Raw genomic sequence first — 27,147 nt, forward strand, 5'->3', positions numbered from 1 at the left:
CACTTAAAGTTAAAAGGAAATAAATTCCACAACCAAGAAATTCATATACAAATCTTTGTGTTCGAAACATGTCAAGAGTAACATGAGAAATTTGAGATGGAGATTAAGTGGTAACAAATGGAACTGAAAGCAAATGTGTATTATTCTAGTAATAAGAACAAAAATCACAAAGAAGAAGAAAGCAACCCTGCTTTAATGGGTCATATTCACTGAAGCATTGCCCTTGCAGAACAGCCATAGATTTTTCTTGAGCCCAGAGGCAAAAAGCTTTCACCTTGTCTCTTTCTTATACTTGGCTTTTATGTTTTTAAATAAATTACTTGGGAATTTCAGTTAAAGACTCAATTATTGTGATCACCCACCTTTCAAGGCCACAAGTGATCCATACCTCTTTTAGCACTTTCAGGAACTCACACTCCTGAAAACCCTAACCCAAGCCTTGTCCTTGCTCATACAAGAGTAACATTTGTTTACTTGTAGGTCAAGTGAAGGAAAAATAGAAGTAAGTCCATGGATCAACTGGCTATTGTAATCAAACAGGAAATTAATGCTTTTGAATTTTCTAAACTTGATCCCTAAGAAAAAATGAGCTTAAGCCATTTTATTTCACAATGGATGAACTATTCAAAACTATAACAAACTTTCGTTTTTTTAGTAAAGAATAAGAACACAACACTAAACATTAGCTGATTTACACTTTTTTTCATGTAGCTCCATTCAACACAGCAAAATAAATATTTGACAAGACACCACTGACATTCTAGATATTTTAAATGAATAGTTACCAGCATAACAATATTGACGCCTTTAAGCCAGAATGTTCTTTCAAAGCAGATAGACATCAAAAAAATACAATATAAAGTTGACCGAGATGGATAAATGCGCGAGCAATATACCCTTTCAACTGGTTCTTCCACTTCTTCTTGAATCTTGATCAACAGAGAGTTAATCATTTCTAACAGACAGGCTAGTCTAGGTCCCATACATTAAACCTAGGAAACAATGATCGACACTCGTGGACTTTGGGCTTGTGTAAGAATTGCTAGGCTGTTAGAATAGATACCAAAAGCAGGAACTCGTTGTCTACATTAAGAGCTTTTAACCATGGCTGGATAGACAAGTTGAAACAGACCATACATATTAACATAGCATAAAGAGGGAAAACTAGTCAAAGTCCAGAGATTCTTTTCGTTCTTCTGAATGGCAATGTCACACTGGAGTGTTTTATTTACTAACATTGGTCGGAGTAGTTTACCAGGATGTCTAATCAACATACAAAGATCATCAATCAGTTCGGATGCCACCCATAAAGGTCCTTGGATCAGGACAGTTCCCAGTAAACTGAGCTTGCGAGAAGTCAAAACCAGGATTCTGCATTAAAAAATACTTTGTAAGTGGCAGACATTCTTGAAGGCCAAAACTCTATTCATATACCCACAACCCACAAAGTTGGGGATAAGAAATTATAAAGTTGATACCTGACCAATCAGCCCTTTTCAGATCATCAAGAACATCAAGGAAATAAAACAGACAATAATAACTAAATGCCATCTGGAAGCAAAATCTTTCTTCAAAAAGGAATGACTTATCAGAACAAAAAGATTCCTAAACAACGATGCAGTAACCATCAGATCTAGGTGGTGCTTATGCTTTCGCATTCAGAGAACTTCCCTCTTTTTACAAAGCCATTTAGAAACCAGTAACCACATCCCAGTTTGCATATTAATACAGTAATAATATCTTAGAGAAACCGTCAAAATATAAGTAACAAAAATTAAGCAGACAAACAGTAGCAGCACACAACGGTCAAAGCAAATCCAATAAGAGTGCAGATCAACCCAAAAAGTAAAATAACTAAAAGATGAAACTAAAAAAAGCAGCTAAAACAGAATCACCATGTCAATGTGGATTATCACTTTCAACAGTTTCAGCTATCTTGTCAAACTACTACTCAAGCATAGTACGTGTGAGATCCAAATCCTTCACATGGGAAGGTGGAAACTTTACAAGTGTAATATAAGCTCCAAGTTTATGTTCTGAACTTCCCAATAAACTGTAAATTCTTACTAATGTAAGACCAAGAGTTCAGAGAGAAGATAAAAACAAAAATGCTTACTGTATTGTGAGATGTGAACTATATCCTCCATTTCCATTGTGGAAAACAACTGTTAAATCAAAATGCAGAAGTTTTCGAACCTCGTGAAAGATAAACCTAAAATAACTATCATAACATAAAATCATATAACACTTAACAATTTTACATGTCAAATTCACACTAATGCCACAAAAATTAAGGATGGATCCACCAGATACACCTTATCTAATGGCTGCCTAGGCACCCTGCCAGTTTTGAGTGTGAGACTAGGCCAATAAATACTGGAAAGGAATTACGGAATCGGAATAAGTAGTTTCCACACATTTTAAATCAACACTTAGACCATAAAAAAAGCAAACAAACCGATAGTTCAGAAAACCAACAACTAGTAAGTCCAACGCCGTAATAGTAGGAAAAGGAGGGTAAATTGTCAGACCTCTTCTTGAAATCTTTGAAGCATGAGACGCTTCTGCTCAAGATCAGTGGAGTAAGGATCCAGCTGACCCTGACCCAGAATAGGCGAAGACCATGTATTTCCCTTATCCCTCTTCTGCAGTGTTATGTGCATAACACCATCCTCTGCCGTGCAAAAAAAGAGACACCTCAGCACCCAACAATAATATATAAGATCACGAAAAAAACTAGTCTTTCCTTTCTATTATTCATTCTCATGTTATCTGATAAGTAAGTCTGTGGAGTAAAATGAAGTGGGCTTTTCCTTCTTTCATCCTCAGATTTCTCGATCAAACAGATTAACAAATGAGAAGCAAATTAAACTTTTCCAGGCAAAAAAAGAGTACCTAAAGTCCAGAAAGAGCAATCAGTCTTCACAGGGCAAGAAAGCTCATGCTGAAAATCAACGAATCAAACCATGTCAAATAAACGACAATAAAACAAGAGAAAAAATGTTTAAAGAGGGGAAAAACATATTTGTAAAAGGAAATTTTCGAAAAGTTTACATTGAGATAAGGAGGGTTTCCTTTGATGCCCACTTCAACGTGCTTCGACTGAATCTTGCAATAAAATTGCTTGGGCTGAACATTTGGCGGTAAATTTATGTAAATATTCACCTCGTCTAGGGTTTGATCCCATTCAAATACCTTCTCACCTGAAAACCAAAATTTTGAAGACACACGCGAGCATTGCATTACTATTCATGGTTTTCAACCAGATGATCCAATAAACAGAGACAAAACATCAAGAAGAAGACAGAAAATTATAGAGATAGAAGAACACCGTTGTGGGTGAAACTGTGTCGTTTATCCGGTGCTAATTTCTCTGCCATTTCTAGGGTTTGTTTGCTTCACTTTCGTTTCTCACGTCCGTAGTTTATGCTGGCAGGGTTTCGGAGACAGCTTTTGCCCGGTCTTGTCTTGATGGTTCGATTCCCTCCACTATATTAAAATTTACTAATTAAATTAAATTATAAAAAGAGGAATATTTGTAAATTTACATTTCATTAATTTTATAAATTCAATATTTTTTAAAAGTAGAAACTTTATTATTAATAATAATTTTATATTTATTTTAAAAATTGTAAATTTTTTGTTTTTAAAAAAGACCGAACTGAAAATAGTAATGAAAATAAAATTGGAAATATGCAAAAACAGGCATCACCAGCTTTCATTTTGTCTCTTCCTTCTTTTTTTTCCCCCTTGAAAATTAAAAAAATAAAAATTGAAACTTTTTGGGAATTTCGGTTAAAGGTTCAATTTTGTTATATGATTCCACAAGATTTTGGCCTGCAAGCCACATGCTTTCATTTTCACTGACTAACGAAATTCAAGGCCACAACTTTTTCAATACCTGTTTTGGCGCTTCCAGGAATCTTCTTCCGCACCCACTTTTGAAAACCCTAAATCTAACCAAATTATTCATCTTTCTTCTCAGCCATCCTACAGTGGCAGGGGTAGTGAGGTAGAGGAATGGAAATGGAGGAAGAGGGAATAGGGTTAGTGTTGGCAAGAGCTACGGAGCTGAGATTGAAAATCAGCAACTGCATTGATTGCATTGATAAATCTACCAGCAAGGACTCATCTCCTAAAGAGAGCTGGAAGCAGGAAAAACAAGGGAGTTTTGTTAATGGAGATCAAAGTCCCAAGGATTTTCAGTCTCAAGAGGAAGTGAGTGTGGAAAAAGAAGGAGAACAAGAAGGAGAAGAAGAGAAAGAGGAGGAAGAAGAAGCAGAGAGTCTTTTGCATATATATGATGCCTTGGAGTCCCTTGAGACCCAGCTTGCTGCTTTGCAGGTTTGTGCCAATTTACTCTCTCTTTTTTCTTCTTTTTTTTTTTCTGGGTGTGGGAGAGGATGAGGAACTTGGATGCATAATATGTAATTTTTTTCCGTAAAATTCATTATGGGATTGATGGACCTTTGTTTTATTTATAAAAATTCTTTCAATTTATGTTCTTAGTGCATAGGATAATAGCAAAAAGGTTATGTTTACTTGGAAGATTATTTCTGTTAGATCTGTAAGACAAAAGATAACAAGGATCAAAACTTTAGGTTGATACCTTCAGAAATAAGGCTACTCAGGCGTTTTATCTTACTGTATTGGTACTTAAAACAGTAAGTGCCTGAAGTTACTTAAGGAAAATAAATTCTTATTTAAGACATATATTTATTTATAATATTTTGTTACTTATATTATGTTAGTTATTACTATTAATCTAAAGAAAGATATCAAGAGAAAAAGAAGATATTGAGAGGGTAGTTAAGTAAATTTGTTGATAAACAAATAGAAACTCAAAAACTTAAGATTATGGTGTTTACTTTTTACATTTTTAAACTCATTTTTAAGTTTTATGTTATCAAATGTCAATATTGGAGCATGAGTGCTTAAAATTACTTGCAAGCACACATGTACCTTCAATTGAATCACCTACAATCATCCCAGACTCAAGATTTTGTGGGTTGTTTGCAGAATTGTTTAATACTTTTCTATATGTCATGAAGCTTTTGTCTATCTATGTTTCCTGTCTATATACAGTGATGTCTGAGAAGTTGTGGGTGCCTTGGTTAGAGAAATTGGGAATGATGTCATTTCAGTACCTATGAATAGTCCTTCCTCATCAAACTGTCGGAGAATGGATGTATTAGGATGTTTGTATTTTTTATTTTGGTTACCAGACAATCTGGGATGACTCGTTAAACCATTATCTTTTCTCTTTCTTTGCGGATTCTGAAGTTTGAGATGAAGCAATATACTGTTGTCTGGCAAGCATTATTGGATTAGTGGAATGTAAATAACTATTTTCCGAGTGTAAGCATTATTGGATTAATTAAAATATAGTGTTGTCTGATAAGTAAAACTTTTGGGCTCCTTGATGTTAGACATAGCTTCAGTAGTAAGAACTAGGAATTCCCAATATCAGGAAATTGGGATTTGGCAATATGAGCACATCCTTCCAGGACAACCTCTAGTAACTAACATATGCAAGCATGTTCATATTTTTTTCCTTAGGAAATGCTACTTTTCCAATAATTTATTATCTTCGCATGTTTCCATGGTATGTTGTGTTTAATTGTTTTGTTGCATGGAACCTGCTATTGTACATAGCTATTTTGAGCCTCATATACAGATTCCCTGTCAATTTGAATGTTTATCTATGCTATAACCTGTAGATATAATGCACTTTTCACGGTTACTGTTAACTCTAAGAGTGGCATATGTTCTAGATACCCAAGTCGAGTAGCTCTCTTGTATAAATTATAATGGTTTCCAATTTCTGTATTTCTCTGATCACTAAACATTTATATCACCAGTGCTCTTACCAAACAAAATATTTCATTGTATTTGATCAACTTCTTTTTTGTTTCGGAATTCTAGGCATCTAAAAGTTGAGAAGTCATAGGGTACTGATCCAAAATTATCAGTTCCCTTGTTGCAATTTTTTTAATAATCCAATGTAATAGAGCTTAACACCACCTGCTGGCGAAGGGGGAAAATATTTACTAATGTCCTAGCTTTATTTTGATGGAAGGCTTGAGTTGGTTTTTATGACTGTCAATAGTATATGTTAGCTTCTGAAATTCTTTGGCACTTCATTCTTTCTGGACTAATTTCCATGAGTCGTATCACTCTTTTAACCGGAATAAGATAAAAATTATGTGCCCTTTCTGGGTCGATCATGCAGATATCTGTTCATTTTATCTTACAATTTAGCATTTGTGAAATCCAATTTTGATACTTAATAAAGAACACAGAGTGCCTTTGAACTCTATAATTTCAAATACTTGATAAGGTTTTCTCCTGTTGCCAGAATCTAAGACAACGGCAACAATATGAGAAGCAAGCTGCTCTTGCTGAGATTGATTATAGCCGGAAAATGTTACTAGAGAAACTCAAGGACTACAAGGGGAAAAACTTGGAAGTGATACAAGAGGCTTCTGCTTTTGCTGGTGAAAAAGTAGAGTATGACAATGATCTCCTCCTTCCTCCATATCCAAGTCGACCTCCACAGTCCTCGATTTTGGATAACGGCTATTTGTCACACCTTACTTCAACGCAGAAACTTGTGCAAAAGGGAAAGCGCACTAGCGAGCGAACAAGTGAGGCAAAGAAGCAAATGGATAACAAAGAGAGAAGTAAAGTGCCTGCTGGGTCAGAAAACTCAAGGAAAGGAGTGGGACACGTCATTAGCTCAGTAGCAAAGATGGCGCTTCCCATTGTTGGGGTCATATGCATATTACGTTTGGGGGTTTCCGGGTCTGATCTTGGGACAAGAAGTATCTCTCACAAGGTTTTAGGCTTGTTTCAAAAACCCAGAACTGAAGAAAAGAGATCCTCTGTTCAATGTCCACCTGGGAAAGTCCCGGTTGTGGAGAATGGAAAAGCTCGCTGTGTTGTAAAAGAGAGGGTTGAAATCCCTTTCGAGTCAATGGTTTTGGAAAGAGATGTAAATTACGGGTATGGTTAGCCTCAACTATATTCTTCATCATGTGTATACTTCAGTTTTCTTGACATCTGGGGATAATGGAATTTTCTTTCTGTGTCCTATAGATTTTTCTTCTTTTTTTCTTTATAGATCCATCAAGTTTCTGTTTTTTTTCCTGCTTATCCTTTGTACTTGGTTTCGAGATGATCTTATCCCTGCTTATTCTTTATTCTTGGTAATTGAGATGATCTTTTTATAAGCTCAGATTTCCCTCCAATTTCATTGGTTTTCAGCACAAACATGGAAGTGCTTTTTTCTCTTCAACAGAACTGAACAAGTTTGCTTCTTGTTTGATTTTCGGACCATAGAATGTTACTAGTATCGGGAAGGGCTTCATTCCACTCAATGGATTTAGTTATCTTCTTTTTTCTCCTCTTCCTCATTCAGAATTTCTGAGATGGAATGATTTCCAGTTTCAATGTAATGGTTGGATTTATGAGTTACACATTCATTTCCAAGTCTGTGTGCTGCCAAGGTTAGCGGGAAGATCTATTAGTAAAAAGATAATCTGCAGGAATAAAAATATGAATGAAAAATTGGCTGCATTAACAATCTGCAAGTGAAAGTTGGCTCTGCCAAACTCTCAACGGTTAACTTGATTAATTAATTATTTCTAGCTTGGCATTTTGTGCGGCAGCCATCTTTCTTTCTGCTTTTGAAGACTGTCCTTGTAAGTGATGCACTGAATCTGTAAACTGCAAAAACCCAGTACTTCAAAAAACCTTTATTTGCAAAACTCTTCGACAAAAAGTTATGAACCCATGAATTCCAATATTATTTGGTAGAAAATCTCAAGTACCATTCTGAAAAACGAAGAAAAAGTTTTTGACTTTTCTCAAGTAAATTAATCTCAAAATATTTGCTTGGAAGACACACCACGCAAAGCCAATCTCAAAAATAATTACCGTTAGTTCATATATATTTACAAAGAGATGAATTTTCGTAATTTAATTATTAAATCATTATATTTGTTGATAATAATCCTAAATAGACTTGTATATTTTAATATTGGTCAAATGTATTCTGCACAGATCCCGTCTATGGTCAAACCCACCCATTTTCCCCTCTGTCTCCACATGAAGTGAACACCCAAAACCATTGCCTGCTTGCCACTTACAGCCCCTGGTTTTTGCATATACGGATTTGGCTGCTGAAAAATCTTGATATGCATAAAAAAAGATAACAACAAAAGTGGCTTCTTGACAACATCAAGAGCCATCCCCCTTGCTATTTATACACCAGTAATTCTGAAACTGCTCCATATCACCAAACTCCTATTTTACCCAAATTTGTTTTCTTAATCATCTCTAATGGCCACTTGTGAAGGTAGAGTTTTCACTCAAGAGCAAGAAGCTCTGGTGGTTAAGTCTTGGAATGTAATGAAGAAGAATGCTGCAGAACTGGGTCTTAAGTTCTTCTTGAAGTGAGCCAGATCCACAATACTACTCTTCTTTTATTTATTTATTTTATCTGGGCAACTTTGGGTATTTCAGTATGTATGATATTTTTATTGAAAATATCTTGTATTGAATATGTGTTGTAGGATATTTGAAATTGCACCATCAGCCCAGAAGCTCTTCTCATTTTTGAGAGACTCGAAGGTCCCTCTGGAGCAGAACACAAAGCTCAAGCCCCATGCTATGTCTGTCTTTGTTATGGTAATACATATATTTATTTTCTTTACAATTTTGCTTCACATGATATGTTATGGGCAACTTCTGCAGGACCCATTAAGGCTTTGTTTGGAGTAACCTCAGTTTCTTCCTTTTTTTTTTTTCCTGGAAAAGAAGACAATGATTTTGGGATTTATTACTTGTATTGACAATAACAAATTCTGGGTTTATTTTATCTTGCTTTTGCAGACTTGTGATTCAGCAGTTCAACTGAGGAAAGCTGGAAAAGTCACTGTGAGGGAATCAAACTTGAAGAAATTAGGTGCTACACATTTCAAGTATGGTGTTGTTGACGAACACTTTGAGGTATGATTTCAATATAAACACACCTATATCCAAATGGGCATATACATACATACATATATATATATATATAGAAGATAAAACAGTCTGCAAAATTTAAATTTGCAGGTTACAAAATTTGCACTACTGGAAACCATAAAGGAAGCAGTGCCAGAAATGTGGTCGGCAGAGATGAAGAATGCATGGGGAGAAGCTTATGATCAATTGGTTTCTGCCATTAAATCAGAAATGAAGCCTTCCTCTTAATTAAAATTCCTTTTTTCACTCAGTATAATCCACCACTTGTTACTATAAAAATCAAATCCCATAGTTCCTACACCAGATCTATATAGTTGTTGTTGTGTTTGTACGCAAAATTTATATAATATACATTAGATTGGACCAGTCTCTCTCTCTTAACTGACTCGCCATATATATACATAAACACACATATATATATATATGGATATATATGTACATAAGTACTCTTGAATTCAAATATATATAAAGCTTTATGAGGCACATGCATCACACTACAAATCATTGATATTAAACTGAAACCCACCAAGAAAAACAGAGCACCAAGAATCATGTCATAGAAAAACAAAGTATTTAATAGATTTAAAGTTGAATTCTTTGATTATCTCGTTTGGTTGGAGATTTGATTTCTATCATCTCAAATCGGATCGGAACTCCAAACAATCTGTAATTGTTCTTGAAACCTCGCAATGCCTTTCTTGATGAATCCAATTGAGCCACTGCCGAACTGGCCTTGACTGCCAGTTCGCATAACTCTTTGAGACTAATGCGTGCTCCCAATTTAGAGAGTGGCATGACGAAATAAATTTGACCCAATTGGAGTTCGTCGTCTTCTCCAACACGGAGAATACACGAGTCGACGAATATTGATTCGGAGTTGCAGAGAAAATAGTTTTGATTTGCAGAGAGCACGTGGCGGGCTCTGATTGGCTGCTTGAACTCTTGTAGCCTTCCATCTGCATGGATTACCTTAATTGTTGCTGATGACCAGGTTAAGCTGCTAATGCCCTTGTTTGTGTACTGCGAAGATGCACAAATGCCCATTATCTGTGTTTACATATATATATACATATATATACTAGTGTATATTCGTGCATATATATATATATATATGTATATGCATGTAAGAAAGACAGGAAGAGAGAGATGGTCTAATGGAGAAGAAGGATATTGAGGCTTATATAGAGAAAGATAAAGCATGGGCAAAGATACTTTGACAAGCTGACCAGCCAATAATTTTTTTCTTTTGATCAAATTATTATTATTTTAAAGCTTTTTTAAAATTCAATAATCAAATATTATATACACCCAGATTTTATAAATCCATAAAGAGATCTTAGCTTTAAATTTTTAATTCAATAAATATTAACAGCCCTGATACGTTTTATAATTTAATTCTATTAAATTTATTGTATAAAATTAAAAACATGCGCTAACGCCCGTTGTAAAAAAGACACGATACTTCGTAAGTGTATAAAATAAAAATTTTTTTTGTAAAATGATACAACTCTTGGTGAATATATAAAGAAGAAAAAATTATTTATATTATCGTTCTCTCTTTTTATATTAAGTTAAAGTATAAATAAATTCGTATTTTGAAGCGTAAAAATTATCCGGAACTCTGACAGCATTAAAGAAGAAAATAAAAAACATCAACAATTATTTTTAGTTACCAGAAAAGCAAACATTTTATCTTATTTTGAAGCAACTAATCCATTTATATCTATATATATATGTGTGTGTATGTGAGCGTGGGCATGTGATATATATGTATATATATCATAGCCAATCTCCAGTTTCTTTTTCTGGAAAAGTTGATAAACATAAATTTCGTTCATGCACGATATATAGAAACATGGACCGACCATTCACCCATCAACATGAACAGTGTAACCTTTGTGTTTTTCTTGTTTTAATTATATTTGATATTCGACTGAAAAGTCAAACATTGACCGGGTCAACACGTCAACCCCGGGACATGAGGGTCCCGATAACCCCAGCAATAAGCGCGGTGGGATCCCCCAGCACCGCCGAGATCACAAACTGCACCGCCAGCCCAGCCATCTCACAACACTTCCTAATCTTCCCTTTGCTCCTAAACCCTCCCTGGTTATGATGGCTCTGCAACGTGTTCTTCAAGCTCGGAATCCTCGTCTCCAGCTTCCGACTCTTCCCACCTCTCCCAAAATACAACTCGTGCCAGCTCTCCACCAACATCTCCTTCACGCACGCCACATGCAGATTATACCTCTTGCACGTCGACCTGTAACTCCAGCTCCTCCCTTTCCGCCCGCACCGGTGACACGACGAGCTCACTTTTCTGTACAGGTAAAGTTTCACATCGCCGTCGTCGAGCACCATGGGGAGCTTCGCGCAACACGGGTGCAGATCGAAGCCGCAGGAGTTGCAGTGGTAGAGGAAGCCGGTGATGTCTTTCTCGCAGGCGTTGCAGTAGCGGGGAGTGTCGCCGGGCGGGCGGGAAAGGAAGCGGAAGGAGCATTTGGTGTAGAAAGGGTGGGTGATGGAGGGAGCAGGGAGGGCGCAGTGGATGTGGAGGTCGAAGTCGCAGATGGCGCACTTGTAGCGGGACCCTATTCCGACCTCCTTGCAGCCGTCGCACTTGAATGGAACCTCTGAGTACTCGAACTTGAGCCTGTGCTGCGGGTGGCTGAAATGGGAGATCTCGTTGTATTTCATGCCTTTTGCCTTTTTTTCTTTTTTGTTTTCTTTTTTGAAGGCAATGTGAACCCAAGTATTCATATTTATAAGGATAATTATACGTACGAATTAGTTGTGGATAAAACTAAATATGATTAATTAACGTTAACAAAATTAATTTAATTAGTAACTATTTGAGATTTATTTTTAAAGGTAATACTTTAAAAGTAAAATTTTCGACATGGACTTTTTTTGTGTGTGTGTGTGTGTATGAGTTTCCAAATTTCATAACTAACATATACTTGTTTAATTCACTTTAATTATTGTAAAATAATTTATGAAAACAAAATGTAAAGTAATTAACACTAATTATGTAATTAGTGACTAATTTTTCGATTTTAATGACCTAATCTAATCGGATTTGGCTTGTAGATGAAGCTAAGTATATAAGGATCGAATGATTTGGTGGGTGATGGTGGTTTAATGGTGGTGATGAGGAAAAGACAGACACCAAGCATTTTTGGTCATACCCACTAGAGAATTTCGAATTTTCACTTTAGAATTAATGACTCATCAAACCCTATTAATTATTAATCTACATATAGAATGTAATTTTTTTTTAAAAAAATAATAATAATATTTTCTTACATATATAATAATCATATATTACTTTAATAAATTATAATATTGAATTTTCATTTTTATCCCAATAAATAAAATTTTTTTTTTTGCTAATTTATAAGTTAATGTTTACTAATTTTTCAAAATTTAATTTCTACACGTAAATTGAAATTAATACTTTAAAATTTTAAACTAGAGGTATCGTGAAGTTATCGAAAATTTAGGAATTCCAAGATAAAAAATAAGGAATTTAGCATCTTATATTAAACAAGTTGTTTGGAATTATAAGTAATGTATAGACTTTAATTATAAGGATAATCTTCTTTTCATTTTATAATTTTTCTAACATAGGCAAAGTATCCTTGAATCTTGGGATAAAATAAATAATTACATTTATTACAATCATTATTATTATTATTATTGTATAGAGTAAAGTTTTTGAAATTTAATTAATATCAATAATGAATTTAATTAATTTAATTTAATTATTACTAGTAATTGTATACATAAAATATGATTATTTTTTTTTTATGATATGGTCTTCAAAATGATGACTTGGGTTGATGGAATACTAGATTAGTTAGAATTTAAGGTATCAATAACAATATATATATATATATATACATATACACTAAATATGTGTGTAGAATCAAAAACTAAAAAAATAAAAATTATTAATCAATAAGGTTGCTTCTATTCATTTATATAATAATGTTTTATTTATAATTTTTTAATTATTGTTATGTAAATGTTACATACTTAATAAAATATATAATTTTTATCAAAAATAATTAAAATCTTAATCATATAAAATAAATTATTATACTTAATTGATTAGATTATCTTAATTAATGATCTCTTAAAATTAATAGAAAATAAATTTACAAAGAATAAATTCCTCTTCCCTCCCCCCTTGAAAATCATATTCTTTAAGTAGATTGTGCTTCTCTCTCTCTCTCTCTCTCTCTCTCTCTCTCTCTCTCTCTCTCTTATATATATACACACACATACATATGATAACACTAAAGTAAGATATATGTATATATATATATTTAAGGGGGCAAAAAAACATTATCCATTTTGCATGAATATTGAATCAGCAATCAACTTGAATGGAAGTAATGTATATATACATATATATATATATATATGTATGTATGCATGTAGATAATGATTGGCATCTTTTATCTCCATACTTCCAAGTCTCATCACTACCATAGGGAATTGATTCACCTAATTGGATTAAGGGATATTGTTTACTAAAAGAACACCCTAGTCTCATAAACTAGATTAATTAGGCTAAGATGCCAAATAAACCATATATACATACATATATATATATATGTATATCATACTTGTCAATTAATGTACTTGTGAAACTAGAATATTAGGATAAGTAAAGTTTATATTTCTTATATAATAAATTAGAATAATTAATAAAATTACAAAAATGTCTATTTGAAAAAAAGTTAAAATAACAGAAATAAAAATAAAACTAAAATACTATGCGGTTAACCTTCATTTGGAACTTTGATGGGGTCCGAGAGGTAACATTTACTCGCAAACCTTTTACTGTTCAGAATCTAAATCTTTGTGTTCTTGATCTGAAATGGTTAAATAAAGCAATGATCTATACTAGTTCAGTAAGAATATCACAATAATCATTGATACAAAAAATTAAAAGTTGGTAAAAATTATAAAACAACTTATGGAGCTATTAATTTAGATAAATTCATTTAACATAAAACTTTCTATTTCATACTTACTATTATGAGTTTTCAAAATCGACTTATGAAAACAATAACTCAAATAATATTGTGATTTCATATCCAGTGAGTAAGACTAGCAACTTACATTTTTACCTGTTTACCGGTATCTCTAGGGGTCCATAGGGATGTCCCTCTACGCGTGAATCCAATAACCAATTTATCATTTAACTTGTCGTCCTCATACCTCGTTGGTAATGGGGGTCAAACATACTATTGCATCGATACTCCGTCCAGTATGAGGGTGAACCATATCTCTCAAACCCTTCCAATATGAGACTTCTCAGCCCTGTCCGATTGAAGTAATGTCCACAGTAGGATTTTTTCTATGTACCAGGTCCGTCAACCATTTCCGATGGTACTCAGTAAACCTTTCATACGTAAATTCATACCATTATCAAAAAAATGTAATTGAGACATTTATTGCAAAACGAACCAACAAATAAGGGTTATATAGTTAGACAGACTAAATAACTGAGAAACCAATTAAAACTAGCAATTTAACACAAACAATATAATAATAAGTATTTTGGGCAGTACATGAGAAAATAAGCAGTAAACTATGACAATTATGTTTTAACCGATTATATCTCCACTAGTGACATGTAATTAATTTTAAAATTTTTTAATTTTCACAAAATATAATTTTATTGATTATTAAACTTTAATTTATCGTAATAGAAAAAATGGTGAAAGATTCTTAGCTCGAATCAGTTTTCGAAATACCGTACTTTCTACTGCGTCTCCTGGCGGTCCCTGAGTTTCATGAATTTTTTCTGTAAAAATTAAAACACCTGTCACATATTTAAAAATATCTCAAAATGCTAAAATAGGTATTTTAAAACCTTTCTGGCCTATTTTAGGGTTCTGGCACAGTGGCGGTGTCGGAGCTGCCACAGTGGCAGTTCGCCTTAGGCTAGTGGGTTTCGGCTGATTTTGGTCAGTTTTGCATGTAAACCTGCAAAAAATCCAGTTATGAGGCCTCGGTTAGCCAAAAAATACCAAAAATTAAAACTCTACCTGTGGAAGGCCTCCAGGTATAGCGGCTTCGTCGGTCCTCCTTCGTGGCTAACGTTTTCTTTCGATTAACCTGCACCAGAAAATAACGAAGAACACGGTGGTAAAAAAATCACGCAAAACAAAAAACGAGAAGGGGGTCACCAGAGAGGATTTTTGGTTTTGGCCGCGACAACTCGACCGAATTTTGCCTGCGATTTTTTGGCTATGATATAGGCATAGGGAGATTCGGGATTAAATTTCGAGCGAGAAGGGAGAAAAAAATACTTGTATTAGCGTCAACGGTGCTCCAGTACAGCGGCGACGGTGGTCGTCCTTCTTCTCTGGCGTCTGGTTCTTTTTCCGGCCGCCCTTCTTCTTCTTCTCCAATCGTTCCTCTGTCGGCTAGGGTTACGATTACCTGTGAAGATGAGTTTAAATACTCCTCTCCATCCGATCCCGACCTCCCGTTCGAGTCGACGTGGAATAAGGATAGTCGTCCGATGATTTTTCGTTTATGCTGATTGTGTGACCGAATTTGAACCGTCCATCACAATTAATCATATCCATACGATTGCATCTGAAGAGAAAATGCATCTGAGTCGTTCGTGTGCGCGGGATGCTATCTTGGCTATCAGATCGCCCAGACACGCGGATCGCACGCGTGGCCTCCCGCGTTGAGTCAATGTTAGTGTGTCCGCCACACGGCATGTTCTGACTCATGGTAGCTGTTGACCAGGCTATCCCATGTGTCCAAACTTTTCTTTTTTGCAATTTTATCTTATATTTTTTAAATTTTTTTTAAAAAACAGCTACTATTCTTCAAAATTTTACTCATTTTTTTAGAATTATTTTCAATTTCTATCTCTACTTTTATTTTTTCTCAAAATTTTTAAAAAATTAAAATAAAATATGAAAAAATTATATGTATATATTTTTATTAGTTTAAAAATTTATACCGAAACCGAGTCTTACATATTAGTTTAAAAATTGAGAGGAACAATTTTCTGAAAAAGAAAATATATTGTTTAATCATTTTGGTAGAAAGGAACATGTAAAGAATATAATATATTATCCAACAAGTATACAAAGTGATGTTTAATTTTGAGACATTTGCCCACATGCAATTGCTTGAATCTATACATATTTATACCTTCATTACATATATATACACATATACATACACACACACACACACAGAGTACTAATCATTTTTTCCCTAAAAAGTTTATGTTTCTCTTTTATAAAAATTCGTGTTATAATTTATATATATATATATATATATCTCATTTTATAATTCATTTGTGTAATTAGTTTTGATAAAAAAATATAAATATAAATATATTTAATTTTTTTCCATGTTAAATTAATATAGGAATAATAATAATATTTTTATAAATAAAATATAATTTATTTTTAATTTTTACAAAATTTATTATATATTCTTTTTAACAAAATTAATTTATATTTTAATACTAATTTTGACGTTAATAATTAATTTATTAGAATGAGTCACGATAATATTTACTTATTATTTACGGCCACCGTGCCAACCAAAGACAACGACGGCGAGCTTAAAAACCCGATCTCCGATCGGCGGCCGGTGCTTTTCACTTCACTCTCCTCCAATGGCTTCAGTCTCTATTCCAATTCTCAAGCGGATTCTCTTCTCTCCGTCTAAACCCAAACCCCTCCGTCTCTCGTCACTCTCATCTGCATCTTCTGTTTATCAGCCTCCGCCGACCGATCCCATTATATCCGATGCCGTTTTAATTCTGACCCACCACCGCTCCAAGTCCCGCTGGTCCACTCTCCTCTCCCTATATCCCTCCGGCTTCACCCCCTCCCAGTTTTCCGAAATTGCTATCAGCGTCAGGAACAATCCTCATCTTGCCCTCCGCTTCTTCCTCTTCACGCGCCGCCGAGCTCTCTGCACCCACAGCCTCCTCTCTTACTCCACTCTCATTCATATCCTCTCTCGCGCCCGCCTCAAATCTCGCGCGCAGAGTCTAATGAGTCTCGCTTTTCGCGCTGCGAGAAGTCCGGATGCTGACTCTGCTTGCTACGAAACTGAATCTCAACGTGTGTTGAAAGTGTTCGAGTCGCTTGTGAAGACGTATAACCGATGTGGGTCTGCCCCCTTTGTGTTTGATTTGTTGATAATGTCGTGTTTGGAGTCTAAAAAGATTGTGGGGTCTGTCGAGATTATGAGGAAGTTAATGTCCCGAGGAATAAGCCCGCAAATCAGCACCTGTAATGCTTTGATTTGGGAGGTTTCCAGGAGCAGAGGAGCATTTGCAGGGTATGAGATTTACAGAGAAGTTTTTGGTTTGGACGCTGAGTCTGAGAGGGATGTAAAATGGGTGGTCAGAGTTAGGCCTAATGTGCACACTTTCAATGCATTAATGGTGTGTTTTTACAAGGAAGGTGAAATGGAGAAAGTAAAGGAGATATGGAGTGAAATGGAGGAATCAAGTTGTAAGCCCGATGTCTATAGTTTTAGCATTTTGATGGAGGTTCTTTGTGAGGAGAGGAATATGAAAGAAGCAGAGAAGTTATGGGAAGAAGTGCAGGTTAGAGGATTAAAGCATGATGTTGTCGTTTATAACACAATGATTGGTGGGTTTTGCAGAAATTTAGAAATGGAGAGAGCTGAGGAGTTCTTCAGAGAGATGGCATTGAACAGGATAGAGAGCACTTCAGTTACTTATGAGCATCTTATAAAAGGATATTGCAAAGTTGGTGATGTTGATGAGGCAATGCTTGTGTATAAAGATATGCGGAGGAAAGATTTCAGGCCAGAGGCTTCAACTATGGATGCCTTGGTTAAAGGACTCTGTGATGAATTTAAGGTGCTTGAAGCCTTAAAGATGCTAAAGGTCGCAATGGCGGATTATCGTTTTTGTCCTACAAGAAAGAGTTATGAGTTACTAATAAAGGGCTTGTGTGAAGAGGGAAAGATGGATGAAGCATTAAAGCTTCAAGCTGAGATGATGGGGAGAGGATTTGAACCAAATTTAGTGATTTACAGTGCTTTTATAGATGGTTATGTCAAACAAGGAAATGAGGAAATGGCTGCTTCATTGAAGGAGGAAATGCTTGAAGCTCTAAAAGCTCAAAAAGACTCCGCATGTGAATGAGGACCGATCATTAACATGCATTAACATGGACCTACTTGGCTACATTTCTTATTTATGAAGAGCTCCGAAATCTAGATTTTCCACAGAAAAAAAAGCAAACTTCGTGCTAGAAATTGATTCTGCTCTCTGGTTCTAGCTTTTACTAAATATATACCACCATGCATCTTCTTCTTGAGTCTTCTTTTCAAGAGGGATATTATAATGTTGTTGAAGTGTCCGTCTAAAACACAAGAGTTCTTGACTCTTTCTAGACCTGCTAGATTGTTCATGTGCTAACTCCGAGTTGAAGATCAAGCCAAAGGAATTTCAGGAGATCTGTACTCTCTCTTGTTTGTAATTATTTCAGGTAATTCTTCAACTCTGTTGCTTTTACTCTTCCAAATCCCTAGTTTTTACTCTAACTCCAGTTTCAAAAGTTTATCTTCAGAGTTAATAGATTCTTATTGGTCATTATTGCCAGGCTTTGTTTGATTCTGCAGCTTCTGTTGCTTCGAACCAAATAGCTTTGTTTGTTCCACCTGATAATTTTGCGTGTGCTTGATCTCATCCTTTCTGTAGTTTCATTCTAGACTCTTAACCCTCCAAACTTTAGGAAGAAAGTTCCGAACTTTTTAGAAAAAGAATTAGAAATTGGATGTTAACTTGACGATTTTGGATCTTCGACATTCTTCTAATAAAGTCCCAAACTTTGAAAAGTAAAGTTCCAAACGCTTCATCTTGTAAGTTCGTGGCAAGCTTGATTGTCTCTTACTCCTGATTGGTTCTGATCTGAGTCATCGTGGTATGAACAATGGGATAAAAATTTGGAGTGGCATGTAGCGAAAAGGAAGGTATTGTTTAGTAACCGTCTCTTGGATTGTTTTTCCGCTTCTCCAGATAACTAAGCCATGGCTTCTTTCTCTGCTTCATCATCAAGGGTTCAGGCACAACAGAATAAGACTGTAAATGCTATGAAGAAATACCCAGCTTTCTTCGAGGTCTACATTCCTCATATCAGCACCACCGAAGGTAAATTATTAACCATTTGGGTTCTATTTTTCCTCAGTATTAGTTTTGTATTTGACTGGATGATTATCAAAATCAAAGCTCTCTCTTTTTTGCACTTGGATGAGTACGTACACACTCATATTTAATTGAACTGAACGCTTTCTTATTATAGAACTTACTTATTGACATGATTATTGCTTTACATTTACCAAAATCATGAATTATCTTCCTAAAACTCATTATTTTCGACTGACAGTGAAGTCAATCATGGATGTACATAGTTCTAATCCAACAAAATTTGAGAGCTATGATGTTCCATGTGACTAACTGTAAACAATCTTTTCCGCTTGCAGAAAATTCCTGCTGCATCTATGATAACCATAGGTGTACGTATTCCCGATAAAATTATCATTAGAAAAGGTATTGGGAAATTTGGGATGTGGGGATAAGCAAGATTTGCGGCGAAGCGGTTTTTCATAGTGGTTGGCTGAAAGTTATTAAAGATAACCATCTAGTTTTAAGATAACCATCTAGTTTTTAGAGATTTTCTGGTACTTTGATACAATGGTGCCCATCTGTTTGATGTTGAGATATTTGAGTATGATGGGTGTGAGAAGAAACTGAGTTTTCTCAAAGAAGAGCAGGAAGAAGAACAGTACGAAGAGGAGGAGGAGGATACCAGTTATTCTGATTATATTGAAGAAGAAAAAGAGGCGAATGCTTCGAAAAAGGATAAACAATGTGAAAAGAAAACCGATGGTGATTTGAAGTTGTTTCTTTTTCCATAATTAAGATTGCTCAAATACAATGCTTATGCTGCTTGAGTTGTGTGTGTGTATGTGCATGCATGTTTCAAGGATCAAAAAATAATCTCAACTTATTCATTTAGGATGGTATAAAGAAGTATGGAATGCGAAAAAAGCTCCTGGTGCTGCTGTCCTGGTCGAAAACGAGGAATTCATACCAGAAAGAATATTGATGATCCTAGGAATCCCCACTTTGTTCTGCAGTGAGGAAGAGAAAGAACCATTTACTGGTAAAGGTTTTATATATACATAATCGTATTCTTAATGCCCATTTGACCATGTTATGCGTTTGCGAAATCTAAAGTTGAATCTTACATGTTTGTCTGAGTTGTTTCATCTCATACTCTTCTGTCTTCTTACTGGTTTCCCATAATGCCTTTGTGCAGCATATTCTATCACATGTTATTGCTGATCATCACCTGAAGCCAAGGAGGAGTATATCCTTCCATGACCTAGATGGGAAATTGGAAGGAAAAATTATGAACCATAAATATGGTCATATTGCGATTCAAGGATGGAAAGGAATATGCAGAAGGAACAATGTAGGTGAAAACGATAGGATAATTTGCAAGTTTCTGCTGTCAACCAACAAGCCAGTATCATTAAGGTTCACATTATCCGGAATGGTAGCAATTTATCAGTTCAGTAGCTCGAACTCAAATCACTTACTACTATTGCTTCTTGTATTCTGTCACATTTTCTATCCAATGAAAACATTCTGTTACACTTTCAAACATATAGTGCAGTCAGAATTTAGCTTGAACCCAAATGAAATATGTTCTTTTTTCATTATTTTCCATGTTGGCCTTTGTAAATTTGTGGGTATATAGTATATATCAATCTGCATAACTCAATTTCAGAGAAACCAAAAACAAATTTTGTGTTGAGCACTAGGATATACAATTGGGAACTCCAAAAACACTCTAAAACATCACAAGGAGGGGAGTAACCAGAGATTGAAAAGAGATGAAGCCATGGACAGAAACCAAGTCAAGAAAGCCATTGCAGCTGATAGTTGATACCTGCTGCAAAATGTCGGAGGACAGTATGAGGCATCGGTGTGGTCTGTGTGGAGGAGGAGATTGACAACGCTGGCTGACGAGCAGGCTGCTGCTAATGTAAGAGTTGATAAGACCTATCAATACCAAAATCTAATTTGTCAGACAGAAATTTGCATCTAATACACAAAACTCCATACTATTGGGAGCAAAGCAGGAAGTCGACATACCCAGTCTCCGATCACAATTATCAGAAGTATGCTTCGTTGTCTAACAGGGCACTTGACTATAATAGAGTAGCCGTCAACCAGTGCCAATGTGAGACTCCATGGGATCACCAAACCCATTATTGTTACCAAGTAGCTGAAAATCAATCACCTTATTAATAACACAATATCTTGATAATGATTGAACCAAATTGTGATCTCTTTTTTCGCTAAAATATATATTTCGAGATATAACTTTTTACTGAATTGATGGTAATAAGTCGCGGAAACTTATTAACACCAAGTCAAATTTTTTATCTCAATTATTTGTACATAAGAAAGTCTCTGGTATGGAGCTTGGAGGATATGATTATTATGCAGCTTTTGACATGCTAATTTGACCATAACCAAAGCTCTTCTTGGAGGAAAGGGGGAATGTTGATAATGATGATGAGCAGAATTTTAAGGAAAATTATATCAAAATATGGCAAGGAAAGGATCGGGAAAGTCTGGTTTATTTGGTTTTCATCTCAGAAAGTTGGAGTGGAAAAAAAAAAATTGATGAGATTTTCGTGCAACAGTAACTAAATCAAATTTGATTCAAGAACAATAGATAGCAAAGAAGTTGTAAACCATAAAGAATAACTCAAAATTCTTTTACCAAGAAAACTGATCTGAAAAAGTAATCAAAACCCATTAGAAGAAAACCATCAAAAAAACAGAACCCATAGTATATATATATATATATATATATATATTGAAGTTGAAGAATTACCAGAAGGCAGTGTAGCTATAGAACTGAACACCCAAAGACATGAAGAGAAGAGAAGCAGAGGCAAAGACAGTTTGTCCCAATCTCAAAGAGAAGCTGGCACTGGTTCCAACAGAGCCAGGTACTTCATCCATGGTCTTGATTCATCTAGTCTTCCCTTCTTCCTCCTGTAACTTCTCTGATATTCTCTTCTCCTGATCTCTCTGAGCATCTTTGACCCGCCACAAAACCTTTCATCTAAAATCAGAAAAAAGAAAAAAAGAAAAAAAAAAAGAATTTTGAAACTGTCACAAAATTATATGATCCAAACAGTCCTCCCCCCAATATATTTCACCGCAAAGTTTGACAGCAACTACTTGGACCAAATCACCATGATACAATAAAACAGAGACTTCCTGCCGAGAAAACAGATTTCTTCTGGGAGATTTACTTAAATTTGCAGGCAGGATTTCTGGTGGGAATTAGAAAAAGATTTCTTTTTTCTCTTTGGTTTTTTTGGGGGATTAATTGATTTATGATGATATCATGATCAAACTCGGTGTAATTAATGCTGGTTTCTTGACACTTTATTCTTTTTGGGTGGCACGTTTTATATATAAACAATCTAACGGTGAAGACCGATTCTGAGATTCTTCTCTGTCATCATTTTTCCAAACTCTTTGATAATTTTTAGTGTCTTATTTATGTATTGATCCCCGCAAAAACTTGAAAGAAAATAAATTATTTAAACTCACATTATTTAATGTATTCAATGCGTAGTTGCAAGCAAATTTCTCTCGATAATTTAAGGCTTATATTCAATTTTTATAAGTTGTATAAAAAACTTTTATGAACCCTAATATTTATTTTCTTAAATTGACAACACCAAAACTTGAAAGTGAGAGAATTTCTTTGTGACATCAAAACGAACCAACTTGGCAAAAAATTAGTTCCTAAGAAGAAGAAAAAAGGAATGGAAGATGCCAAGACTTGGTATCAATTCCTTTGTTTTTTAAAATATTATTGTGAGTGTAGGGAGCATCATGGGTGGACAACCCTAAAGGGGAGGGCCCTATGAACTAACACTTTTCAATGTTTTTGTATAGTTTTGTATGGTTGTGTGTGTGTGTGTGTGTGTGGGGATATATATATATATATATATATATAGGACATTAAATGAATTAGATGTTAGTCAAAATGATGCTCTAATGACTAGAAAAAGAAGGTGAGCCAATGCTTTTTAGAAGGAGGGTTATAGGGATGCCACTTGTCTCAATTCCATGTGAGTCCATTGTTAGTGGAAACTCTATATACATACATACATATATATATATATATATATGATATGTATAATTTTAGTGGTGGATCTATTTGTATTCCTAGGGAAATTTTGCTACAACCATGGTGCATGAAAGCAAATTTTTTTTTTTTTTTAGATTAAATTTGGACAAAATTAGGTTGGAATCACAAAGATTTAATCTTTAGTAATTTTTTAATAATTCAATTTGGACAACTTTTTTTTTTTCATTTCATTAAAAAATTTGGAATATGTAATAAATTAATTTAAATACTTCACCTAGCATAAAATAAAATAAAATAAAATAACCGACTTAAATCGGTAAAAAAAAAAAGAACAATAAATTTAAAAGTGACACAAAAAAAGTCTCATTTTGAAGAAAGAGGAAGTGTCACATTAACTATACCATGATAAATTGGACTTCATCATGTTTTATATTTTTCCTCTGTGGATTCATCAAAAAATGTATGAAATTTAAATATAAGTAAAAAAAAATCTTATATTGGGCTGAAAAAAAAGGTTATATTTATCTTTTTATACTTTAATTTTGAGAATTAGATTCATTGAATGACATGATTACCATTGACAACAAAATGAAATAAATTAGTTGAATAATATCATAACTTACAGGTGTTTATTGTAAAAAAGCAATATATATATATGTATATATCAAGTAGCACAATTGCCACCATTCAATACCAAAATGATTTCTCTAAATCCCACTACTATGACCCCATAAAATCACATTTTCAATTTTCTATATAAACACAAAATTTATATTGAAATTTTTTTAATAAAAATACATGTATACATGTATTTATACAACCTCCTATATAAATGTAGGAGAAAATACGGTTCTAACTCGAATCCAAACCCTATGTCTAAAGGAATCATGCAAACAGATTCTGTCAAATTTTGCTAGTCTAAATGTCATCAACAACACTCGTTAACTTCAAAACCAATACATAATAGAATTTATCACAACTCACAAGCAACCGGGTAAGTACAAGGTCAGAAACCAGAGCATCGCATAGTTTCACTCTTTCTTGCCTATCTCGTGCCTCTAGGAGGCAGAAAGGTGGCAAGAAAATGAAAGACAAAGCAATAGTCAACTGGCTGAAATAGAATTTGCAAGATTTATTTCGGGTGTTGAGAGACATTAGCTCCAAGTCAGGGGCGAGATAGAAGAAAACATACATAATCAGTATATCATCCAAATGGACAAATCAATCTTCATATACTACAAGCAAGAAAAAACTGAAAGGATGTTGAATTTTATATTTCTGATATAAATTTCGTTTGATGACAATAATAATTGTAATGACTTAAAAGTAAGCACAACCGCGACTCAGTGTCTGGATGTACTAGCCTTACAGGTTGAGAACAACACAAACAACCTCACACAAGCTCTTCCCAAGTCCATGCCATTCATCTTCACTTAGACCCACTGCACCACTAGGAGAAGAAATAAAATTAGCAAGCATGGCTATCCATTACGTGGTATGGCAGAAAATTAAGATAAAAACTCAGTTGTAAAATAAGTTTTGAATAATCTCCAAGGTCAATTTAGCAAAAGCTAACAGAACATGAATGGCTGGAAACTTCAATTATAAGTTACTAGAAAAAGAGTTTGTTCCGCGCAATTAACTGAAATTTAGATGACTACAAAAGTTTTCTTGAATGGGTGGGGCACCTACACCATCTTTCTCGTCAATATGATAGGATAAAATACAGGTGCAGTGAAATAATCTCACAAAAACTGGTTTTAATATCACACTTAGTACAGCCAACACATACTTCACAACTCATATAATAACAATCTACTTCTTAGCCATACAATAATAGGAAGACACAAAAAGCATGCTAAATTCTCCGATATAAGAAAGATGAATGAAGAGTTGTATGCAACAAACATCTAGCTTTCACAAGTTTCAACTGATAGAATAAACCATCACCATGAGGCAGCATTTAACAAAACTCTTAATATGTTCAACTCTGGAACAGTTGGAATTCAATAAGCAATCCTAATAATGAACTAATTTCAAGCAGCAGGAATAGAAAATGCTCAGAAAATCTGCCAGCTTTGCAAAAAGTAATAATACTGTTATCAACAAGTTAAGCTACAATTAACAGTTATTTGTCCTTATATGGCAAAAAGTATATGGAAGAAGAAGATATCTGACTGCACTACTAATATCACCTAGTAAAATAAATTTTGATTCAATCTGATATGTAACCACTTCCACCATTCATAAAAAAAAATGAATAGCAACATTCTCATCAGTCAAAGAGACACTCTTAAAACTAAGCAGATGGAAACAGGAAATTTGGATGGTAACTTTCCTGAAAAATTAAGATAACCACTAACCAGAATATCTACAGCCAAATCTAATCTTTGCTACTTGAGGAAATTAAAACTGTATTTGGATTAAAGAAAGTGGGGGGAAAGGAAAGGAAAGAAAGGAGGCTCACTCTCCTTTCAACTTTTTTAATCGAATAAGCAGTAAGGAAAAAGGAGGGATGGGGAAAGAAAGAAAAGAAAGGAAGATCACTCTCCTTTCATTTGTTTGAATTGAATAATTGGTAAAGAAAATGGATGGATAGTGAACATCTTTCTTTTTTCCTTAAACGCCAAATCTTTATTCCTCCATGTTGGGGGCAAAGAAAAAAGAAAGAAAGAGATTAAACTAATCCTTTTATTTCCTTTATAAAGTTTAACCAAACAAAATACTACAACAATCCTTCCTTTACTTTTTCAACTTTTAGTAATTCAAACAAAGAAACATGTTTCTTTTCATTTATTTCAAAAACCATAGATTTTGTTTCCTTCCCTTTCCGCTCCATTCCTTTGCATAAGAGTAACACAGGTAGATATCCTACCCGAATTAGTGCTGTAGAATTCTCCCTTTCTTCTCAATATTGTGAAACTTAACTAGAAAGAAAACCGAGTAAAATGGCATGTCTTATTAAGTCAAGGCAACTAAAGAAAGTACCCTCCTTTATTGAAGCCACTAATAATTCCCCACTTATATTATTCGTTCTCAACAGGACTCTCCTTCCTTAATACTCACTCCTCATTGCGCTCTAATAATAAATCTCCTATATAAACCACCCAAAGTTAAATCCAAATGGATTCCCACATTCTTTATCACTTCAAAAACATAATTTGTAGCTAATTCAAGTTTTAATTTCCTATTTGAATGTCACTCTCCGGAAAGTCAAGTTTTCCTCAGATCTGACTTCTTCTAATACCTTAAACATGACTTGACTCTACTGTTAAATGCCGTTTATAGATAAGCTGAGCTGTTGTCAAGTTTTATTTAGCTCTAAGCACCTTAATATCCAATTGCTTCAAATTCAATTCTTATTCCCTTACTACTCAAAGACTAAAATTACATCTAAATTCATAAACAACCTACTAATTGAACGATAAAGTAACAGAAATCATATTGGACAAAAACGAGCTCTAGGGTGCAGACAACCGTAGCTTGTTCTCAAATTACGTCTGATTGCACCATAGGCAATATCAAATCAACAAACCACGAGCTCCTTTAAGCTTACAAATCAAACCGATCTCTTATGGCTTTGAGATCGAAGCAGAAAAATCTCCTATCTTTTCTTAATACCCAAACCCAACAAAACAAAATAAGCCAGCCAAAAAAAAAAAAAGAGACTTGATCTGCTCACTCACCTCGAAAAATTCGAATCACGAAGTTGGAGGAATCTAGAGTTCGAGCTTGAGCTCCTCCTTCTCATCGTAGAGGATGTGAAGAATGTACGGCGTGACCCGAATCACCGCGACCCACAAACCAAACATTGCTGCGTGCGTTCGTAGCTGCTTCAAGGCCGCAGCCTTGTCTGGTTTACGCATAAACATTCCAGGAAACATGTCTT

General features: G+C 34.6%; 8 protein-coding genes across 17 annotated transcripts; 3 read left to right on the forward strand and 5 right to left on the reverse strand.

Annotated features, from left to right (window-relative positions):
- Positions 1-731: 731 nt before the first annotated feature.
- Positions 732-3,489, reverse strand: LOC110813748 (HSP20-like chaperones superfamily protein). Its single transcript, XM_022040999.2, has 5 exons — positions 3,332-3,489; positions 3,055-3,203; positions 2,896-2,944; positions 2,532-2,674; positions 732-1,371 (listed from the first exon to the last, which is right to left on the reverse strand). The coding sequence occupies exons 1-5, from the start codon at positions 3,378-3,380 to the stop codon at positions 1,285-1,287; spliced, it is 477 nt and encodes a 158-aa protein (XP_021896691.1). The 5' UTR covers positions 3,381-3,489; the 3' UTR covers positions 732-1,284.
- A 266-nt stretch (positions 3,490-3,755) lies between these two features.
- Positions 3,756-7,093, forward strand: PDV2 (plastid division2). Its single transcript, XM_088221842.1, has 2 exons — positions 3,756-4,344; positions 6,359-7,093. Exons 1-2 carry the CDS (start codon positions 4,021-4,023, stop codon positions 7,013-7,015), a joined length of 981 nt encoding a protein of 326 aa, XP_088077968.1. The 5' UTR covers positions 3,756-4,020; the 3' UTR covers positions 7,016-7,093.
- Positions 7,094-8,272: 1,179 nt separating this feature from the next.
- On the forward strand, positions 8,273-9,393 carry HB1 (hemoglobin 1). The gene is made up of 4 exons (XM_022040950.2): positions 8,273-8,456; positions 8,577-8,691; positions 8,896-9,012; positions 9,118-9,393. The coding sequence occupies exons 1-4, from the start codon at positions 8,344-8,346 to the stop codon at positions 9,253-9,255; spliced, it is 483 nt and encodes a 160-aa protein (XP_021896642.2). The 5' UTR covers positions 8,273-8,343; the 3' UTR covers positions 9,256-9,393.
- Positions 9,394-9,609: 216 nt separating this feature from the next.
- Positions 9,610-10,071, reverse strand: LOC110813706 (uncharacterized). The gene has a single exon (XM_022040949.1). The coding sequence runs from the start codon at positions 10,069-10,071 to the stop codon at positions 9,610-9,612; it is 462 nt and encodes a 153-aa protein (XP_021896641.1).
- A 738-nt stretch (positions 10,072-10,809) lies between these two features.
- LOC110813784 (Cysteine/Histidine-rich C1 domain family protein) lies at positions 10,810-11,772 on the reverse strand. The gene has a single exon (XM_022041044.2). It carries the CDS (start codon positions 11,722-11,724, stop codon positions 10,993-10,995), a length of 732 nt encoding a protein of 243 aa, XP_021896736.1. The 5' UTR covers positions 11,725-11,772; the 3' UTR covers positions 10,810-10,992.
- Positions 11,773-16,564: 4,792 nt separating this feature from the next.
- LOC110813821 (Tetratricopeptide repeat (TPR)-like superfamily protein) lies at positions 16,565-20,737 on the forward strand. 9 transcript variants are annotated; one of them, XM_088206707.1, is made up of 5 exons: positions 16,565-19,038; positions 19,125-19,216; positions 19,549-19,954; positions 20,085-20,231; positions 20,388-20,737. In XM_088206707.1, the coding sequence occupies exon 1, from the start codon at positions 16,697-16,699 to the stop codon at positions 18,206-18,208; it is 1,512 nt and encodes a 503-aa protein (XP_088062833.1). In that variant the 5' UTR covers positions 16,565-16,696; the 3' UTR covers positions 18,209-19,038; positions 19,125-19,216; positions 19,549-19,954; positions 20,085-20,231; positions 20,388-20,737. The 9 variants fall into 9 exon arrangements, with proteins under 9 accessions (XP_088062833.1, XP_088062829.1, XP_088062831.1 ...); XM_088206703.1 differs by having other exon boundaries at positions 16,565-19,216; XM_088206705.1 differs by lacking the exon at positions 19,549-19,954.
- A 16-nt stretch (positions 20,738-20,753) lies between these two features.
- LOC110813775 (CASP-like protein 5C3) lies at positions 20,754-22,719 on the reverse strand. The gene is made up of 3 exons (XM_022041034.2): positions 21,981-22,719; positions 21,230-21,362; positions 20,754-21,136 (listed from the first exon to the last, which is right to left on the reverse strand). Exons 1-3 carry the CDS (start codon positions 22,109-22,111, stop codon positions 20,933-20,935), a joined length of 468 nt encoding a protein of 155 aa, XP_021896726.1. The 5' UTR covers positions 22,112-22,719; the 3' UTR covers positions 20,754-20,932.
- Positions 22,720-24,507: 1,788 nt separating this feature from the next.
- Positions 24,508-27,142, reverse strand: TOM6 (translocase of the outer mitochondrial membrane 6). 2 transcript variants are annotated; one of them, XM_022041008.2, is made up of 2 exons: positions 26,945-27,142; positions 24,508-24,700 (listed from the first exon to the last, which is right to left on the reverse strand). In XM_022041008.2, exon 1 carries the CDS (start codon positions 27,140-27,142, stop codon positions 26,978-26,980), a length of 165 nt encoding a protein of 54 aa, XP_021896700.1. In that variant the 3' UTR covers positions 24,508-24,700; positions 26,945-26,977. The 2 variants fall into 2 exon arrangements, with proteins under 2 accessions (XP_021896700.1, XP_021896699.1); XM_022041007.2 differs by having other exon boundaries at positions 24,508-24,708.
- Positions 27,143-27,147: the final 5 nt, after the last annotated feature.

The sequence above is a fragment of the Carica papaya genome, chromosome 6, assembly GCF_054855325.1.
Source record: "Carica papaya isolate Zhongbai chromosome 6, ASM5485532v1, whole genome shotgun sequence".
NCBI lineage: Eukaryota > Viridiplantae > Streptophyta > Magnoliopsida > Brassicales > Caricaceae > Carica > Carica papaya.